General features: G+C 33.3%; 1 protein-coding gene and 1 non-coding gene across 2 annotated transcripts in view; both read left to right on the top strand.

Moving 5' to 3' along the window:
* Positions 1-207: 207 nt before the first annotated feature.
* The window catches only part of LOC140050531 (carbonic anhydrase-related protein 10-like), a 116,586-nt gene continuing 93,655 nt past the window's right edge, over positions 208-23,138 (top strand). The window contains exons 1-2 of the mRNA XM_072095770.1: positions 208-721; positions 9,254-9,310. Coding sequence (XP_071951871.1) covers positions 664-721; positions 9,254-9,310 — 115 coding nt within the window. The 5' untranslated portion in view covers positions 208-663. The remainder of the gene's footprint in view (positions 722-9,253; positions 9,311-23,138) is intronic.
* Positions 2,170-2,240, top strand: Trnag-gcc (transfer RNA glycine (anticodon GCC)). The gene has a single exon. It is a non-coding gene; the product is annotated as a tRNA-Gly (tRNA).

The following is a 23,138-nucleotide window of genomic DNA, read 5'->3' as shown; positions in this document are numbered from 1 at the left end:
CGTCAATCAAAATTATATGGTATACAGTCACTGCACAACGCCAAGATTCAGCTACTACGTTGAAACCAAACAATGAAGTAATATCGATGACATAATGAAGACCAGTATTCATTTAATTTTCAGCAGACGATCGAGCGTGTTTAAGGCGGGAAAAGCTTCAACTCACCTCCAGTCCACGGGGAATACTATCACTCTGAAATATTTCCAGTCAAGCGTAATTTTGAATTGACACAATATTTTGATTCACCGAACTGGGCACGGAATGAAGGAGTCGCACATTGAAGCAAAAGCTCACACTCAAATCAGACGATAAGATTCGCGTTCGTTATATTCTGCGCAGAAGACTCATTGTATCACAACATTGGCTGACAGTGGATTAGTGACAATTTCGGATCCAAACAGGACGACAAATTAAAATTCATCACCATCTTCAGAATTGTGTTTTATTTTTTAGTCTCATTAGCTTCTTAATTTACCATGAATATTGGAGTTAGTTGAGGCATTTTTGAGAATAATTAATAACAGATAACCAAAGGTATATAATAGTTTGGAATACTCATCGCGATTATAACATCGGAAGGACAGTAGCCTACTTTGCGTCGTCGCAACACAAGTTTTTGTGGAACTTTATACATAGGAATCTAACAAGACAGGATTACAATCATGTTTTTAGAGTTGGTTTTGCTGGGTTTACTGTCTACCTGTACTGCAAATACCGGTGGTAAGAATAATATTTTGTTGTTATTGCTATTATTTTGGTTTTAAATGTTATTTTTTTTATGTTAACCTGATACGATTTTGTTTTCAGTAGGCCTAGACATCATAATTTGGTTTCAAGTCAGTTTGTTCATGGAGATAGTCTACTATATCTCTTTATATACTAGGCCCCTATAGTTTGTTTCATTCGTATTTAAAAAAAAAACAATACATTGGATGACAAATGTAAATCTGGTATTTAATAAAAATGGTTTTCTTTATAAAGATTTCTTTATGGATAGTCAACATTGTAAATGTGTATGTCTAATTGTTAATTCTTTAACATTTTGCTAAATTATCTGACATTGTATAATAATTTAATGAATATTAATATTATCAATTAAAACATTTAAGTAAATAAGTGAATAAGTTTAGTTTGAGTTTCGCAAAAACACATTTTACATTTCTTTTCTTTTTCCGTTTCGCAATACAAATGTACTGTACATAATTATTGTGAGAATATTTGTAACGGAATCCTAATGTATATCGATGGCCCGGCAATAAATCATAATATATAATAATAATAATATTATATTGTAAAAAAAATGGTGGTCCACCAGTAATCAGGAAGATTTCACTGGCCTACATTTCGAAACTAACTCATTACTTTGGCTACGAAGGAAGGATATAATTGAAATCTTTTTGGGAAAATTATTATTATTTATGATAGATTATTTCTTATTAAAAGTTCCTAATATTAAAAGTCCCGAATTTTATTTGCTTTTTATTTCATTTTGAAAAGTACCTTTATGAAATACACATTTAACACGATATCTTTCTACCCCACTTCAACTTTCTAACCCCCCCCCCCCCCCCACCCCCTACCACAATGACCGTAGGGTGACTAGTATAGTTGTACATTATGTCATACTCAAAATTTCACTTCTTAAATATTATATTATTATTAAACACTATCGTTATTCGAAATAGGTCTTTATTCTATCTAGCGCATGCAGTCTCTTAATTTATGTCAAGGTCTAAGCATGCTTGTTGGACCCTTCCACCGTCAATATTGATTTTGTAAATTGAGGGTGTGAAAATAATAATCATGAAAGTTTCCTCCAATATATACTGCATTTATAATATACCACGGTATCTTGGGTGGTGGACAATACTGCATTATGGTTCCACTTGACTGCACATCCTGCCAAGCGACAACCGTGTGACTCTTAACGCTTACCGTGACTCCTGTCACAAATCAAATAGAACAAACAACCAGCAAACAACCGGGCAAACAACATGGATTTATGTACTGGTACAACTCTATTGCTTGAAATTACCCTTGGTTGAGTATCCTTTACGACTTAAAAACACCAATAAAATACTATACCCTATACACGAACTAACAAACTGAAGCGGATCCATGTGTACTATTAGCAACTGATTGTTAAAAATAGCTCATTTTGATATGAAGCATCGGTGGTTCAGTGGTAGAATTCTCGCCTGCCACGCGGGGGACCCGGGTTCAATTCCCGGCCGATGCATTTTTTTTTTAATTCAATTTATATTTCACCGATATTTTTAACATTTTAAATGCATTCTCTACCATTTTTTTTTAAAGTTGCAAATGTATTTTTTAGGTTAAATACATACACATTTTTTTGGTTTTCGACCGATTTTACTAAATTTACTGTAAACGTATAACATGCTTGTTATATTTTACCATTTGAAATAATAGCCTATAATTTTTTTTTCTGCAGTTGCTAATATATTTTTATTTTGGTTTTCACCTGATTTCGCTAGATTTAGATGTTGTGATGATAGCATGCTTATATTTTACCATTTGAAACAATAGCCTAGAGAAAACTTCGAAGATGTTTTGCACATTTTCCCCGGAAATGACTGATTATTTTAAGTGAGAACCATCGCCTATATTTTAGGACAGAAGACATTAGTGCTGTAAATGTTAGACGAAATTCTTTCCCATGCGAGTGCAAGAAATCCAAGTGAGGCTAATTTTTCTATAACATGTAATCATGATGATTGGTCACAAGGTGTCGATTATGTTTATTTCGGATGCATAGCGAAGTAGATTGTCATAAAATCTTGTTATGTACAATTTATCTGCCTGAAAGCCCCGCCAAAGTCTTCATGTTTCAACGGATACATGCACGTTAAATCTAGCTACGTCATCGACATTCGCTGTTATACTAAAGACTAACTACTATTCACAAGTTGAGTTTTTTCTTTATTTATTTCCGTAACAAAAATTATGAAACATAAACAAAAATTGTCCCGTCAAATTCACTACGGAAAAATAATAGCAGATTCATATTAACTCCTTCGTTTTAGAAACATCCCTATAAAAAGGTAGAAGAACATCCATGTATTGATTCGTGGTTAATTAAAGTTGAATTGAATTGAATTATGTAGTCGACCATAGCAGTATTCTATAGTAGAACAAATATAGGAATGTAATTTCCACATTCCATGGTTCATCACATTTAAAGATTTCATACAACCAAAGCAACGAATGAAATGGCATGGTTCACATTAAAGCACACAATGACAATGTTGCGCACATGTAAATAATTGATTCACATTGAACCACTTTTCACTCTTCCCTGCATTGAACAGATTCCTGATACTTAGTATAGGCCTCTACACCACGTAAATCAAATGGTTCATACTGAAGCAATGTAGGGCTATACGCCGTTAAAAAAAGAGTCGTAGCGTAGTTCAATTACTTATGACGTAATGCCTCTCTTGAGTAGTAGCCCTAAATTCGCACCAATATCAAACCCAAGTTTACAATTCCAATTCGTGTAGTCAGCTTAATCATCTTCTGATCGATATAAGCATCAATATCGTACATCTCAAGTTATACTATAACATTACAATTTGATGAAGTTCGTCAATGTAATTGTACTACACCTGGGGCACGAAGTGTACAACTAACGTTTGTTTTGCTTTCTTACAATCCTCTTCAAAATATTAGTTTGTCAATAATGGCATAACGAATACACTCAATCTGGTTTGAAAACATCATTTTTCCTGTAAAATGTTTAAATGAATAAAGGTAAAGTTGTTATCATTGGCTCAGGAGCGAGATATAAATGGTAAAGAATCGGACTGGCTTATGAGAAAGCCATGGGTTGGTCCTTTTTAAAATTCGGATTGAACTCGTCCTTCGGATGAGAAAAAAATACGTCTAAAGTTAGCTATTTCCAACGTATTATACTTAGGCTATAATATTGAAACTTCTTTCCAAAATACCATCCTCTGATTTTCAGAAAGTATGCCAAGGGTCACAGATCAAAAAAAGCATTAGCTGGTGTATCAATGTTCATTATTTTTCTTTATAAAAGACCCCTTAAGGAATGTAAGCTATTGGATTCCCTCTGTAATCTAAGAACTATATTATAAAAATTATTATTTTGAAGAAAATCGAAATATTTCTTTAGCTTTATTCTAATGTTAATGTTCAGATCTTTTCGGTACTTAAAATGTATCAAACACGATATTATTAGTGATATTCAAGATCTCTTGCTGGCCACTTACAACATTCACACTAAACTGTCTATTTTGATGCTAATTAAGTTTAATGCTTTTATCAACCGAAATGATAATTACATCATCAATCTTATCTCTTCTCAGTAAGTTCATGTTAAAGTGTACTACTTTAAAGCTACCTTAAGCTCAAACACGCTGTAGGTCTCTTTTCATCCAATCCTCTGAAAGAGACCTATGTCATGCTAAAAATTACTAGTTTGTTGAAGTAAGAAATAATCTTGAAGTCCGACTAAAATTCATGTAGGGCCTACAACAGGCTAGAAGATCAGTTTTGAAAATAGAAGAGAACCGAAAAAACATGATTAGAATAAGGCTGAGTGGTTGTTGAAGCTATACCATTTAAGCTAGAAGTCAAACAGTAGACCTAAATAGTTTGAAACTAGAAGTAGAGGTAACGAGTAGGCCCTAGTTAGACAGGCAATCATAGTATTCAAGATGAATCTATAAATCAACATATTAGTAAGGCTAAAAGAGTGTCAATTTGGAGCGAAAAACACTACTACTACTACTATATAAAGCTATAAGAAGTCTAAAAGTGTGCTAATAGCTAGAAGAAAGAGCAGGCAGCCTACAGTAGTTGAAGTTGTCGAGATAGCAGTTGAACCAAAATAGCATAATTTGAAGCTAAAAGTCGGAACAGTAATTTATAATAAATTATAAATTTTAAACTAGAATTAATTTTAACATAGTAATCAAGATAACAGTGTTAGTTTAATGGTTTGAATCTGGAAGTCAGAGCAGCGAAGTGGAAGATAGCACGTAGAAGCTAACAGTCAAGATAGAAAAACAATTTGTGAAGTTTAGAGACCAGGCTTGACGACAATGATACTACTAATGTTAGCTAGTTGGAAGGACTAAATTTTGAGCTCGAAATCGGGCTAAAAGATATTCAAACGAAGATCCAAGAAGTCACAGACTAGAATTATGTAAACTAATATGACTGCCAACATTGATGATGTATCCAAGCTCTGTAGACTTTTCGAAAACTAAACAACTGATAGATGCAAGGAATCTTGAATCTCATCCCGGGCTGTTTGACATCGCCAACATTAACCGATTTATTGTTTGGATGCCTTAATCAATAGATGCAATCATTGCATCAATATAAATAAACCAGGGAAGAGTGAATATTCTTCCATGTAAAATGAGTATTTTGATGGATATGAATAAAGGCATATAGACTATAGACTTGTCATGCCAAATGCTAAGAAAGTGAAAATCTGAAATTTAAGAAGGAAACAAGAAATACCTGTAACAGAGATCCCGATTCGATCAAACAGAAATTTACAAACAATTTATTCAATTTACTATTAAATGTCCATTGTAATTGTGTTTGCGAGCCTAGGAGGGCGTGTTTTTTAAAGCATTGTACAACCAAACTTAAATTTACGAGATGTCGGAAGCCATATTTTCCCGTACCACAGTTCTGAAAATCGGATCATAATATAGGGTAGGCCTAGATACACTCGGTTAATGTACCAATTTGTCTTATACCGAGTGGACCCGATGAAACGAGCTAATTGTAGGCCTATACGTATCTAGCATGCAGTGAGATGTTTAAAATCCTGCCTAAGTTATATGTACAATGCTTTAAACTCGCTCTGTTTCTTTATCGTATTTCACATCATTGACATTAGTAGTCGGAATAACTTATTCAATGATAACTAATGCATTCAATTTCCAGTTACAATAATTGTATTCAGATCGTGTTATGTAGAATATCTTGATCGATTTATACAATAATTAGATAGAAATGTATAATATCTAATGAATGAATAACACAAGATGTATATACAACAGTTGTGTCGAAAAGAAAGAAATTGTATTATCCGAAATACAGTGATTAAACATAACCTTGTGCTGTATCGTAGGCCTACAATGTTTCCATATCAATCAGGTTTTATTAACGATATAATGCTTTAAACCACAGCATATTAGAAGATGCAAAAATTAATTTCTTTTCACAGAAGAATATCAACATTTTTCCGAAGGCCAACAAAATCAACAACAATTTTTATGTTTGAAATTTAGATATTTAAATTATTGATTGGGAAAGGGTTAGGTGAGCGAACTGAGACCCTGAAATCTCAATATGTAAGATAGTGGGTTATGTTGCGTAGTTGTAATAATTGCATTATTATGTGTACCCTTGATTAACAAACATCATTGCTGGTTATAACGTAGGATTCTCGGTACTGTGTCTATTAAATGTCTCCAGTATAATATGAAACATTATGTAACACATGTGTTTAATTATGACATATACTATCATTCTTTACCTTTGCTGTATCCCTCCTCATCCCTTCACTGCTGTAAAGTTTTAATATTAGATGAATTTATTTTCTTGTCAGTTCACCAGTCTATTATAAATTCTCTGTTGATCATATTATTAGCACTATTATAAAATCATTATTTAGAATCTATATATTCATTCAAAAACAAATTACCGACAATGCTGTGAGCATCAGCTGGATCTACAATAAAGCAAAACAGTAAAGCAGAAAGAAATGCCAAGCTTTTAGAAAACACTATTCCCTTTGTATATTTAAATTGCAAATAACACTGAAAACAAAAAAAGAATAGCACAGACTTTTTATATTGCATAATAACACATAAACGATTTCCTCAACGTGATTTTATTTCATTGTTAAGCTCTGTCTACACTATCAAACTTTATGCGAGATGTGAGAAAAAAAAAGTGATGTGCCCATATATGGACGCGATGATGTCATATCACTACCATATTTGGGCACATCACACTTTTTTTTTCTCAAACTAGTTTGAAAGTGTAGACAGAGCTTTACATCATCTATATTTATTTAAGACAAATAAATAATAATAAACATATTATAAATATGATTATATATTATGCACACGTTAAGATGTCAGCACACTGAGAGTTGGGAGATATAAACATAAACGTGTTGTATTTATCCTCTAAATATGAATTACATTTTTCCATTTGAATATGCTTCTGGGACATATTTTATTATGCTTTTCTGTTCAGCTATGAATATAACGAGTGAACAGTTACCTGAGGCACGCCAGTATGATACATTGCTTACCGTGTTGCCGTCTTGTCGTACATAACACAACATGATCCGAGATTAGATTTCCGATCAAATCAAAATTGTGGATGAAATGTGTTAGTATACGGGTCACTGAATAGCGCACGTACTGCCTGCTAATACATTGTTAAAGAAATCTTTTTTTTTGCTTTATATATAGTAGAAAACGTTGAATGTTTACATATCTGCGAGTCATTATTGTTGTTGTGGCAAACCGGTTATCTTAGCAATTAACATGTGTTTTATTCAGGAAGAGTGAAATTAATAATAAGTAATAGTAGCTTCACTCTTCCTGGGTTTAACCGTCGCAGATTTCACCCGATTCCACACAGTTGTGTCACTAGATAGATTTTAACTGACTATCGCAAGTCATCAAGAAACGAGTCTGTATTCAATTTTTCTAATACATATCATCTCTGTCAGTAGGTTACTATCAGACAAGGTAAATAGGTGTGAAGATTTTCTCGTTTCAAAATATATTGATTTACTTATCGCGCATGCGCTCTTGCTTAGGCCTGGCCATACCGCTTGACCTTTGGCCCGTTGTGTAGGGTCTAGTCATAATGTTTGGTATAATTTTTTTTTAATGAAAGAGTTTTATTTTGTTTTTGTTTAGTGTTTACCTCACACAAATGATAGTTCACAGTTTAGTTCTATTTAATAACCGCAAAATAAATAGTAAACATTATTCTTTAACTCTTCTATACGGTACAGATCATTAGATTTTCTTTATCGATTACACAACACACCAGCTCAGTGAAAGAATATTATTAATAAATAATTCCCCAGTGACATCATGCATTAAATATGGATTGAAAAACTAGACATTAATAATGTTCAAATCACGATAGTCTAATGATTATGGATATTAACGAACGAATGATACGTACATATAGTGTAAAGCTCTGATTGAAAATAAAATATTAATGAAGAATAATCCACTGACGACTGTTACAATCAATAAATCATAAGACAATTTATTTGACTGTACTTCATCATTAGTATTGTCGATCGATTAACAAACCTATCAAGCCCGCTTGACGTAAAGTATTGTCACTTTTTTGTGGCATGTACCACTTTTATTCAATCACAAATATTGCATTATTAAGCTTTGTTCCCATTAGAGAGGCAGCGCAATGACGTAGACGCAACGCAAGCCAGTTGACCAATGACAAGTGACAGTTCGAATGATCCATCGCTTGTGATTGGTCAAATTACTTACGTACTTCGTCCTTACGTTTCGTCTCTACTGGAAATCAAGTATTAACAATGTTAATATTCAAGTGAAGAAAATGTTTACACGTTATTCAAATTATACTTTTTTTGCTTATTTACATTTGAAAAATGCACACATTAGCCTACATATACCATTGAGTTATGAAATACCAATATCCGAAATAAAGCCGCATGATTTTAGTCAGTTACAAAATTTGATATATAAAGGCATATTCTACCTACTGACATTTTAAGGTGCCACTATTTTTGGAATTGAATCAGTTCTCGTATTATTTATAAAACAGCCATTATTTTAGTGTGGTCATATATAACATGCATTTAGCGGACATTTAGTGTAGGCCTAGGCCTAATATTATTGTTAGTAATAACAAAATGACCAAATTCATTTTCCAGAATATATCAGTTTTTAAAACCACCTGCAACCCATAACTACATCAAAATCAAGGTTAATTTTTGGAACATTCTCGTAATCGTTAACGAATTATCAAATTGACAAATATTACATCACCGAAAACGAGATAATACATCGGTTTTTAAACCACCTCCAACTCACAACCTGATCGATACGTTCGTAATAATTTTGTCGATTTATACAAATTACTTGCAAAGTAAACGTTTTTACAGTGGTATGATTTGTATGAAAAATTGTAATTTTATTTTTGATTTTATATTTGTTATAGTTTCGGAAGAATCAGAAGATCAATTCAAACACTGGTGGCATTATTGTGGAATTTACGGTAAGTTTAAAAAATGATTTTATGGTTAAATGTTTTTTTTTTACCGCATTATTCATTATAAAGCTTGACTCCCACTTGGACGCAATGCAACAACGTTAGTTGACCAATCGACAATTTGGATGATCTATCGCGTTGTGATTGGTCAAATTACTTGCGGCGCGCATGCTACTTTTATTGCGTCCAAGTGGACCAATGATACTTTTTAGTGAGTTTGAAATAAACTTGTGATGGTCATCGCGTGTGCATCGCGTGTTGCGCACACGAGGTTGTATTATTTGAGCTGTACAGTATTTCATACATCTAATGATCGAATTACAGTATTTGATTAAAACCGAATATGCTGAGAAACAACTATGAATTTATATAGTCCGAGTTAGTGATACGTAAAGTGTATGTGTAATATCTGGGTAAAAGTTAATGAGGCATGGGGCACATGTTATCTAATTATTCTAATAATATACATAGCTGATTATTAATAATCGTGTGCTATGTACAATATACATCACGTTATATACTCGACTTGGTCTCACCCTAATAGTAGCGTAGCTGTAATAAAACTCTCATATAAGTAGAATCAATATTCCTATTATTCCAGCGATGTAGCAGCGTTTGTTTACAATAGTGTTACTCAGTCATTAAATGAATTATTCAAAAATGTACGCTAAAAAATAATAATAATTCAGATTTTCAATATTATTAAAAACGTACAGCAATCGTTATAAAGAAAGTGTTACACACACGGTGACTGGCAAATACTGAACGTGCAAATACCACCTGAACGTGCAATGTACCAAATGAACGTGCAATGTACCACCTGAACGTACAATGTACCACATGAACGTGCAATGTACCACATGAACGTGCAATGTACCACATGAACGTGCAATGTACCACATGAACGTGCAATGTACCACATGATCGTGCAATGTTACCGTACCTCTCGAACGTACGATGTACCACTTGAATGAATGAAATAAGCCACGACACGTGATACGTAATAACCAATTAAATGACAAGGATACAATAATTGCATGCTTAATGTTAAATAAAGGCATACATATTTCACATGCTATAATGTAAAATAAAGGTATACATATTTCAGGAGTCTGGTTGTGGATGGTATTGTTTCTGTTCAATATATTAGCTTACGTAGCCCCATGAAATATTTTGTTTTATACATAAATACAATAGTGAGAAATATTCTGTTGAATATTATAGTAATATGCGAGTATGTCATCACTTTTGCTTCAAGTCGCTTCTGGGGACAAACGAATTTGAAATCAGAAAAAAGGTCTCCCAATATGTACATAATTAGCGTTATGTTACAATATTTAAATTTATCACGGTATACTGTCATGTACTTACAAAAACTAAGAAGCAAAATACAAATATTAAAAATGTGCTTAAAAGTAAATAACAGTATCTTGAAGAAAGGAATCATACTTTAAATCAACGGAATATTAATATGTTCTATTGTTGTAAACCAGGTATTCTGTTCCATTTACGACCTTATCATCTATTTTCGAATTTCCCGCATTTTCAATGTTTCATCTTCAATTCGATTTTCTGATGCTAGTTTGTTTGTATACCATTATTCTCAACATGTGATAATCTCTTACAGGATTTGGTTTGATTTGGCTTACTTTGGAAAATACATAAATAGCAATATACTTGGTCAAACATAAGCAATTATTTATTTTAGGGTCAATCGGTCCATTAATACTAAACATATGTACTGTGTTCTGTGTCACTGTATTATAAATATGAAACGCTATGTGTGCCAATATATTTGCAATATTAGTGAATCGCCGTCTAGAGCATACCGATGACCATAAGATATCGTATGAATAATTTAACGAGAGACTGATAAACCATAGTGCACCGGGTAACCACCTATTCTTTCCGGGAAAAGGGTTCGTTGAAAGCGCACACAAGTTATAAGTCTTTATCCGAGAAGACATTGATAATGTTTTTTTAATGTTTAATCAGGAACACAATAGAACGACAGATAATGACTCTGTCTGCATTAGTAGCTATAATTATTCAATTCGTGAGATTACCAATTAAGGTCCTTTGCCGATGTAAGCCGCCATTAATTACATATCTATTAGAACCTTCTGCAAATGGTTGTGACGATCATCTATGTATAATAATAATAAATTGACATTTTATCGTTTATCAGACAAAGAACGTTCTCATTGTATTAGTAAATGTATACCTATCATAATGATAAAGGATGTTTTATATCCAGTGTGTTTATCCTACAAACAAGTACCGTACGTTTCATAAGAAGCCTACATTAGATCATTGACATTACAAGATAGTACACATATTAGGGAAGAGTTAAATTAGGCCCATGTAATTTAACTATTATTAACTGCACATATAAATAAAAATGTGAGTGGATTGGGGGTGGGGGGGGGGGGGATGGGTTGTGCAACATAAAGTCTGTGAACTTCAAGTTGGGAATTATTTAATTATAAATTGAAAATATCTTATTTTCATACAATGTGTTAAATATTAATATTAAAATATCAATAAGAAGAATGATCTTTATTTAGATATTATAGTAACTAACAAAAAAGAAACAATTATTTACTTACACAAAGGACAATTATTACTAATGATAATGGCAATGTTGGTGGTGATAATGCTGCTGATGATGTCATATGATGATGACGGCATGATGATGATAATTATACTATCGTCATGGATATCATCATCATCTCTTCATCCTCATCATTATCATCATCATCTTCTCATCATCATCATTATCATCATCATCGTCGAATCATGATGATAATATCATCATCATTTTGTTGCCGTTGTTGTCAATATCATTAATGTTAATATCTGACCTTTGTTTTCGTCAACAGTCACGTAGATTTATATGTGCGCATTTCGAATAGATGCAAAAAATACATTAATAGGATGAAACACAAGCACTTATAACATGTAATTGAACTTGAGAGTATCTCAGCAGTCATCTTCCATGAAAAACATGATCGAATTATATGAAGATTCCGCAATGTTACCAAACAAATCCATGTCTTTACTTGAAATTCGACGTTTAATAATAATATCCAAAGAATACATACATAGTTTGCTTTATATCGTGTTTGTAATTCATAAAATTCTCCTTTTTTTTAAAACTTTTTTAACCATATCTCAAAGTATTTGACTTTTTTGACCGCCATTAAAACACGTGATAATGTTATAATTTATTAATTACAAAGTAAAGTATACATCTTATGAATAACTTTTAAGGACATTAAGCTATAATTGGTGGTTAACGTGCTTCATTTGAATCTTAAGGTCCAGTGTTCCAATCCCATGTTTACATAATTGGCAAAAAAAAAATTATCTTTATAATTTCCATTTATTTAAATTTAGAAAATTTTCAAAAACAACAAAACTGCCACCTTGTATGATATGTGCTTGCTAGCAATGACCTGTTTCAACAAGAGACCTATTATAGTAGTTGTAGTACATTGATTATATTCTGGCATTTTTTTTTACTCTACAGCTCTCATGTCGGTCGGTTGGTCGGTCGGTCAGTAAACACTAACTTAAGCACGCGACTGCAGCCATGTAGGCCTATATGGCATTGTAGAATGTCTAACATTCACTTTTCCCTGGTCCTTGCAACGTAAGCAACACATCACAGCAGTCGTTTGTGATTGGTACGCATACGTCATTGCGTTGTGCGTACAAGTAGAAGTGTTAACCAAACGCCACGTTTAATCATCATTTACGAAAGACCATTGAAAAAATTATCCTACAACATTGTGTATTATACTACCTGTACCCCAGCACCGGTGACCCCAGAATACATTAGCAAATTGAAAGTTGTTCGCAATAAAAAAAAATGCTTCAAATCTCTTTTTAATAAAGGATTGATACGTCAAGCATTTTTCTAACGCAATATAAACGTGTATACGTTTGTAGGTAGTATTTTCAAACTAAATTGCATGTGTATATTTGAAATTTTTTTTTTAGCCATTTAGAAATTGAAAACCTGTCAATTTATGAGATAGATTGAACTACAGTAAGTACAATCAGGGGGATAAAAACGTCCCATACACGCCGTACGCTCTACGTTTTCTAAATATTTTCAGTTCTGACAAACCAATCTGCTATCAGAACATCATTAATCAAAGCGACACATTTATGGGAACATTCCTTACATGCAAAACAGTTGTCCAGTTACGCGCATTGAGTAAACAAAGGAAATGGACATTACAATCTGACATTTAATCGTGCCATACCGCATTAATGTTTAAATTACCTGATTTTTTACCTGCGCATTGAGTAAATAAAGAAACACACTTTTGATCATAACATATTTATTTTGTTCATGTACAATTGCATGTTGAAATTAGGTCATGCCAGTCAGCGCTTTAATTGTCTCGTGATAGAACCATGGAGGTATAAAATAATTATGTTATACCTCCATGATAGAACAATGTAAAATAACGTGATTTAATTACACCTAAGTAGAGGCGTGCGATCCATTCCGCAATAGAATAGATGCAAAACATGTTATAATTTGCATCCAGATTAGAGGCTTATAATTTAAATGATAATTAACAATGTATATTCTTTGTTGGCCTGTTAGTCTCAAATTATTCCAATTCATTTACATTCTTTATTCAGCCAAACAAATAGCACAATACAATTTAAATAAACAACAAAAATAACACACATAGGCCTATAGCGTGTATGCTGTATTTGAGTCAATCAGAGTTCACAACCGCTAAGTGTAACTCCGATACAACTCCGATATAGGCCTATCTATGCGGAATAAGTTAAACCGCTTTAACTCTGATAGAGCGTGTATAAACATCAATTAAATTAAGATTAGGCCTATTAGATTTCAATTTGCGATGATTCAGAGAGAACCAATGAACTAGTTATGTCGTGCTACGAATCAAGCCCCATAATAACTCCTCAACAAAAAGCGGGTTGACATAGGCCTAGCACGCTCAGTTACAATATTCTAAAACATAATGAAAATGTTCTTATTTTTTAATTATCCAGTTGATTCTATTTCTTTTCTGGTAAAAGGTATGATTATTTTTATTATTTACATGTTTTTACGTGCTTTTTACGATAAATATACATTCTCCTAAAAATATTTGGGTCGCTCCAATGAATTATAGTGGAATTTGAATGGCTTTTTTTGTAGGTTGCATTTAAACTATTAACGTTCGTTCGTCCGTCCGACTAGGATCCGTAGGAATTTTATCCACGCGCTCCCAAACAACTGCATTACTTAAATATGAAAACGCATCATTAAATCATGTCGTCGATATTTTGTAATTCAAATATTACATCGAAACGGTCATATTTCTAAAAAAGTTAAAGTGCTATAACGGTTCTATAATTTGTGATCTAGGTGCGATTTTAATACCTTTATTATATCTGAAATATGTTTAATATGTGTTTGTATCCGTAATAGGTTTACTGGCGTCATACTTTCTTCTAACCTACTTCACCTAGATTATGACATGTTATTTTATTAATTTTCTGATGTAGTTTGTAATAGGCGTCTTGCGTAAAGCATCGTCACAATATAAATACTGTAATTCTATTGTTAAAAGGTTTGTATATCTAATAATGCGCCTTGTTCTCTGTGCTGTATCTCAATATGACATTATAATAAGTACAGTATCGTATTCAAATTCTGTAATACTGTGTCATATATGTATCACATGTGGTACCTGTTCTTATTATGCAATGTTAGGAGGATGGCCATGGCACTGCCGTATCAGTGACGGATACAGGTCTGCTGCATCATAAGAGACGCGCGTGAGAACCTGTGTACACGCACTAGATTTAATTGTGCAATAACGGAATTAAGTTGATCCGAATCAAATCGGAGTTACATCTGACGAAGTGATCGGTTAACAGTATCCAATATAACGTTAATACCACACATATAGATATATTGTAACCCTGTATTTAACTCCGATAGTGAAAATAAGACGTGTGTTGCCAAATACTCCTTATACCCATGGTTTAATAGGAACTTAACAGAGGAGTTATGAATCAAGTAAAACAAAATCGTATACAGTTTTAAAGTAAAGTATGAGTCGTTTCGCTTTAATAATAAATTATTATTTTTACTAATTCAAATAATAATTAGCATCATATTCATTTATATCATCATTAGCATCAAATTAAGCGATATCGTTGTGAGAAGTGCATTGGCCACATCATTTAGTACTCGAAGGAATTATAACGCAATCTGCATTTCAATCACATGCAAAAGGCAGTTTGTTCTGTAATAATGACTTTACAATACCGGGCAAATATTGACTGGGATCGATATGTTGTTATTGGCTGTCACAGGGTATTGACAAGCTAATGGCTGCTGTCAATAGATCCCTTAGGTTAACCTGTAACGGTAGAATATTGTAACATGGTTTATATTACACCGTAATATCGGCAATGGAGAGGAATTATTTTGTTTTATAATTTTATCAATCAATCAATAAATAAATTTTATTTCTCAAATAAAAACAAAATACAGTTACATTTTCTAGAAGTAATAGATAATAAGTATTAGATAATAAATGAGAAAAAGGGTACCCCACTGGAAGCTTAAGCTTTAAAATGTGGGGTCCAGGCAACATATTTAAAATTAAGGTAAGGTAAGAAATATATAGAATGTAGATACAGTAACCCCTCCTTGGAGACTTTTTTTTTCAGAGAATCGACTATTAAAATGGACGATTCTCTTTTAAAAACGGATTGGGGTGGGTTTGAGTGGTGATTTGTGTTTTAACGTGCACTCGGCCCATCCATATTCAAAAGATACCCTATATAAAAGTACACTTTGTTGGGTCGTGAAAGTATTTCCTTAATAGGGGTTTTATTGTTTATAATTTGCCTGGGTGGACGCTTTAGGGACACGAACAAGGGACAACGGTTAACCCATATTAAGGGGTGGACACTTTGTATTTTTATTGTAACCTTTGATGGTTATTCTTTCAATACAATATCTAATCATGGAAGAAATAAAACTCTTTTCGTCGCATTCAAACAATGTACAGACACCGTGGCCATAGTTCAATTTCCGGTACGTGTGGGAACAATGCAGATCTGAAACTAGCGCAACTGAACGAACATTATACACGAACGTTGATAAACAGACAATAATAGCGTTTATTGACCAGTTTTAGACAGTTATTTTAAATCTATTTAAAGACCACATATTCCGTGCCTAGAATAACACATTTGTCATGGCAAAGAAAGATTATAATATCGGAAAAGAGAAGAAAGATTAAAATAAAAATAATATTACCGTTAGAGGTTGTAAAAACTTTGATAGTTTTAGTAAAATTTATTGAATTCTAGAAAAGTGGGAAATAAAAAAAACCCTCGTAAAGTGACTGACACTCAGTATAGACGCACACTCACCATTTCCAAATTGAATGTGTGACATGTCTAGCAACACATTTGTCACGGAAAGGAAAGATTATCTATCGGAGAAGAAGAAAAGAAAGATGGAAACCAATATAATACCGCTAAATGTTATAAAAACGTATAGTTTGAAATCAAACTAAAAAGAAATATAGGCCTCAGTTGACCACCATTTTCAAATGCGTTTGAACGTGTGATTATACTGGTGGTCAACGGATTAAAATCACTTTAATAAAATAGATTGTAAGTCTTCTTGTAAAAACATGTAAATGTTGCCTATATTTGCCGGTTAGCTCTTTAGTGCTCCCCTTATACAGTAGTAATTTAAAAGGCAAGTCGTATTGGAACTAGTCTAATACGGAACTTTGGGTAAAATTTGTGTTTCAAAATTCTGTATAGGCCTAGGCCTACTTAGCCAAACATACAATCAAGCAAAAGTACAAAACAACTTTTTGTAAAACAAAGGAACAAAAATGTGAGTTTGTTGAGCCATTGCAGAGCCATAAATATAGGTTCGTTTAGGCTTAGTAAGTTGGTTTCATGGGAACAGTTACTGCTAACTTCAGGGGGTAAGAACCAACTTACTCGTGTAACAAACCCGAACGGGTCCTACCTATGTATTGATAACAACTGCTCTAATTGCTCTGTTGATGCCATTCCTAAAAATTGAATTAAATTTAGCCGAGTACAGAGGCAGTAGATAAATCAATGATTTCGGATTCAAATTTGTTAATGTATTTGGATGAAATTTGGATACTTTTTAAGTGATATTTTTAGATGTGTGTTACTCTGAAACATTAGTAACAACACTGATTCATGGAATGATTTAAGTAGTCAGATATTTGCGATTGTCTGCCTAAGAGAAATCGTATTTTTATCGTTTTCTAATGACTTTCGGGCTTTCTCTGAAGTAGAACAATGTTTGCGTCATTTCAATGAATCAGTCAACCGTGATTTAGATTGTTAATAAAACGAAATAATAGTAACAGCATTATTTCAACTGTAGGCCTAATTAGATGATCATAACCATGGTTAATTATCGCGTCCAGACACTGTTCATGTCCCGAATTGCAAAATACAACCGCAGTGTTAGAGTTAGGCCTAATACTGCAGAGAATGGTGAGGTTTCTAATAATAATTTTAAGAAACACCGACAAATATAGGCTTTTCTCTGTTGCTACCTTAATTTCAAATTATTGTGTCTATATTTTTTCTAGGAACAAGATTATACATGTACAAAATACTTCTAATCTTGATGGTAATAATGGTCTTATTTTATATTTGATTTAAATGTTCTTCTTTTTCTTTTTTTCTCGAAACCAATATTGAATAATGTTGAATGTGAACGAACGTACACGACTTTATCTTACAATGTTTCAACAGGCCTAATACTTATTTTGCGCGTACTTAGGCCTACTTTACCATCAAATCAGTAATGTCAGACGATTCGACCGGTTGACCTGTGCACTTTGGCACTCTCCTGATAAAACCATACATAACCGTTCAATAACATAATTTCGAATGTTCGATCTACAATTTTCTATTGGCACTCAATACCATGTTAGGCCTAAGTGCATAAAACCATTAGCAATTTACCTTTACCACTTTGAATTTAAAAATTTGACCTGTTCAATTTTCAACGGGCACTCGGCTATTAACACCATAATAACAAGTGTTGATCTCGCGGCCTTTTTCTATATCAGTCGCACGCCAGCTTCGCTATTCTGGCCACATCATCAGTGGCCTACTTCTTGTTCAATAAAAATAAACGAGCCTAATAAATCGGATAAATTGTGATGCTGCTGGCGTGAGATATTTCATCGAAATACACGAAATAATCTGTAATCACTGCGTTTGTCATAATATTTTATCTTTAACTAATTATTTTAATTTCAACTCAGCATCAGCATAACGAGAACATTACTCGCTCATTACTCGATGAGGAGAAATAGTAAACCACGAGCCAGTGTTGTTTTGGTCATGAGAAAAGTGATTTCAATCGAATAATACACGCGAGTTTCTAGCGATTAAAAGAAGCGTTTGAATGCATCTGTTAAAAAAGGCAGTTTAAGATAATGTATGACAAATGTTATATTATACCAATGATGAATGTTTATGAGTGTAATGGTACAGGTGAATGTTAAAAGGTTATATTTCAACAAGGCAAAGCCGAGTTGAAATATAACTTTTTTTCATCATTCACCCAATGCCATTATTTGTAGGCCTACTATTACACTACTATATAATACATTCATTATTTGTTTTATATAACTTACATCTAAATAGATTCTTATCATTTAAATCAGATTGAATAAAAGGTAGGCCTAGATGCCTACATTTTGATTGATTCACATTAAAAGAGTATTATTTATTTGGTTTTTAATAATATATTTAATATTATATCTAATTGGATTTTATAAACACACCTACTGAAGTGTTAATTATGTCAACAAACGACCAAATAATCCTAGGTCTAGCTAGACTAAAGCGCCTATTAACCTAGCGTGGAGACTAGAAAAGGCAGCGATACCAGTACTTCCATCGCGATATCAGTCATCACTCATCTTCCCGGTGGAAGTACAAAATAGGCGGCGCTATTGTATTTCAAAAGTAATAGTATAAAAAAAAACATTTTCCAAACGCGATAGGTTTTTTTGTCGTACACGAAAAAAAAGTACTATTGAAGGATCGTTCAATAGTGCGTACTATTGCATGCCATGTGACTCACAATCGTCAAATCAAATGACAGAGTTTATTTAGGTGTTTTATAATATGTTTTAGTTTCGGTTATTTTTAAATCCAGCAGATTTGTATCATTCTTGCCATTCCATACGTTCTCTAGAGGAATACGGTAACAAAGGTGTAAACATTTACACATATAACATACATGTACGTAGACTTTGGCATTTACAAGATTTTGATTTTAGTTAGTAACGGGATTACCGAAATTATTAAGCAGGCTAGACAAAATTATAAGACTACGAGTACGGTACTTTTGATTTATTTTGATCTCATTTTTCATACAAATATTTCTATGTTTATGCGTGGATGAATTTCATGCTTTTCATTAGTTATTTTGACAAATTTTACTTCGCGTCGCGACACTGTAACGATTCGGTCACGTGAACAATCTAGGACAGTTTCTGTGTCATCCTTGTATTTTACACTGTTTGCTAAAATAGTGATGATATATTTATTGATAAGTAGCTATATAGTAGATGATCGAACATGGGCCACGCGGCACTCATCAGATAGATAGTTAAAGTGTGGTAGCTTATTACATTGCGATTCTCATTTATTTGAATAGTTTACCCCAGATTTATAATATAAACCATTGATGTAATGTAGCTAACATAAGCTTGCAAAATTAGCCTACATTTGTTCGTTTTCTAAATTTTTTGTTACTCTTGGGTGTTAGCTGTTACTAGAGTGCGCGAGTCGTACAGGATGAGCGTCTAACTACGCAGTTAGACGCCCTTCCTGTACGTTGTTATAGTAATTGCGCGCATCCGATCCGATTTTACACTACACGCTCTTTATTTTTACGCGCAAGAAGTGTGGATCGACAATTATAATGTGTTGAACTCTATGCATGGAAAGCCTCACATTCATTTCACTAATAATCCAAATTCAATAAACAAACACACTTTGATATTGTCATTGTACTTTTGGTCGAATAGTCATATTATGGAACTAGACACACTAGAGTGCGCGATAAAATCGTACAACAGGAAGGGCGTCTAACTGCGTAGTTGTTATAGTAATTACGCGCATCCGATCACTTTTACACTCCATGCTCTTTTTTTTACGCGCGCAAGTGTGGACAATTATAATGTGTTGAACTCTATGGAAAGTCTCACATTTATTTCACTAATAATAACGCAAATTCAATAAACAAACATACTTTGATATTTTCATTGTACTTTTGGTCGCATAGTCATATTATGGAACTAGACCCTTGTGCTAAATGTGACAAGAGGATATTTTACAATAATTTGATTTGAATGTGAATTGTCTCTAGATTGTGTCACATTTCTTTGTTGATAATCAATATATTCTAAGCTTAAAACACTTTGTAGATAGTATGGTAAAATCAAGTGCATTATGTCATGTTATCCTTTTCATCTGCCGATCATTCTCATAATCTATTTGGCGACATGTTACTTATTCTTCATGATGAAATTATTAGTTAGTGATAAGTGCTTTTAAGTTTTCGGAATACAAAACAACAGTGAACTGCAGCAGTTTGGCGCCTAAGAACATGTGTATCAATATCATCAACGTACTTTCCCGGTATTTTATATTGTCTTCTTTTTACTTCTGTTCTACCAGTACAACATTGGTAAATTTCTCCTATCTACATTGCCGAACGCTTGAAAGAGGGAATATACGTGTCATTTCAATGATATTCGTGACCTTTACTTCCTAAAAAAAAGTTTCAACAGTTTTTTACCGCAGAGGGCGCTAGTTGTAAACAATCCAAAACTTGAAGTGTAGTGTCATCTGGTGGGAAATACCCACCAGATGACAGTGACACCTCTAACTAGCTCTAGCCCTAAATCCTACTAAGTATTGATTAGGCCTAATACCCGGCCTAGCCTAGTTTGTTAGTAATAATAGTGGCGCTAGTTCCGTTTCGCACCTGTCGTTTATTTCGACTCAAAATTGGTTAAGAAACTTTATCGTGAGTACCACACCTTAGAATTAGGCCTCAAAAATACTTTTACGAAGGAGATCACACAAAAAATAAAAAATAAATCCTTTAAATTGATGAATTTACAGACGTGTTTCTCGCACATCGGTTTGTGAATTTCGCATACTCCATGTTCAATGTTGTTGTTTCTATGGAGCGCCAAAAGAGCAATCATAATAGAGGGCTAAAAACTCAGTAAATTGCGTATATTTAATGCATTTATTGATGAAAATTACGTTCAATTTTATCATACTTTGTCAATGTCAATGCAACAAAAATATTACTGTTGATACTGTACATGCTTTTTGCAGGAACTTTTATTTTAGGAATGAAAATCGACAAATGCATCATCATATTACATGTACTGCTGTAGGGGGTATACCTGATCTAAATAATATTCCTCTTATAGTCTATAGCCTAGTCTTACTCTTAGTTAGGCCTAGGGTTGGTTGCTATTTGAAAACAGCAAATTATTAGCAGTAAAATGTTACAGCATTTTTATTGACAAAATATATTAAAATTAAACGTGTATTTCAATAATAAATGCATTAAAAGAAGACGCATTCCACTGAGTTTTTAACCATCTATTGTTGTTGCTCTTTTGGCGCTCCATAGAAACGAAAATATTGAACTTCGAGTATGCTAAATTCGCGAACGGTATGCCAGCAGAATCATTTACTTACTTGTTTACTTGTTTCCCGTACACTTTCGTCTACGGGATCGAGGCGAAGCACTCAGTGCTTAAAAGCCCCTCTTAGCAATAAAATCATATTCTATATAGGCCTAGGGTGAAAACTTCAGCGGGTGGTTAGACCATGCGACGTTAAGTTTTGCTTTGAACAAGTTCACCGTAGCACATGAAACTACATCCATAGGCAGAGTATTCCATAAGAGAATAACTCTCCCTAATATTAAGACGAGAGCTTTTAAACTTGAGTTTATATGGGTGTCCACGGGTCCGAGATGTCTGTAAAATCATCAATTTAAGGATTTATTTGTTACTTTTTATGTGATTCTTCTTCATAAAAGTACTTATGAGGCCCAATTTTAAGGTGTGGTATTCACAATAAGTTGCTTAACAATTTGGAGTCAAAAGGAAGTCGAAATAAAAACAGGTGCGAAACGGAACTAGCGCCATAGTATGGTAAATGTAATGTAGTATAGGCCTAGTATGTAAGTAGGCTAGCTCCTAGTAGAGTACTAGCCTAGTAGCCTACTTTATTAAGCTAGAGTAGAAAGTGTAGTAAGTAGAGTAGGCATATTACTATCGATAGTCTGACAGTAGTACTACTACTGTCCTGTGCTTTTCTCCTAAGGCCTACGAAATAGACCTATACACATACTAGAACCTAGTCTACTAGAAATAGTAGGCCTACAGTACTATTGTAGTACTACCCCTCTCATCAAAGAACATATGTCAACTGTGTTGTAATTGGTTGACCTATTTTCTAAATATAAAAGTGGTTTCTAAATATAACTAAACCCAACCCTCTAAATAATCTCTCTCTAAAAAATCTTCAAGCAGAGAATCGATTCTGCAACTGCCGGGGTCATACCTCATTGCTACCCCACTCGGAGCCATCGAGGTCTTAACTATCGAGCCGGTATTTACTTTGTATATGAATAGAAAAAAATATATATATTATACGCATTATAGGCATTTTAACAGACATATCAGAACTGTGTTGTTGACATTGTTTGAATACT

Source organism: Antedon mediterranea, chromosome 5 (assembly GCF_964355755.1).
Source record: "Antedon mediterranea chromosome 5, ecAntMedi1.1, whole genome shotgun sequence".
NCBI lineage: Eukaryota > Metazoa > Echinodermata > Crinoidea > Comatulida > Antedonidae > Antedon > Antedon mediterranea.
The sequence above is the reverse complement of the archived record's forward strand: the minus strand, read 5'-3'. Positions and strand labels throughout refer to the sequence as shown.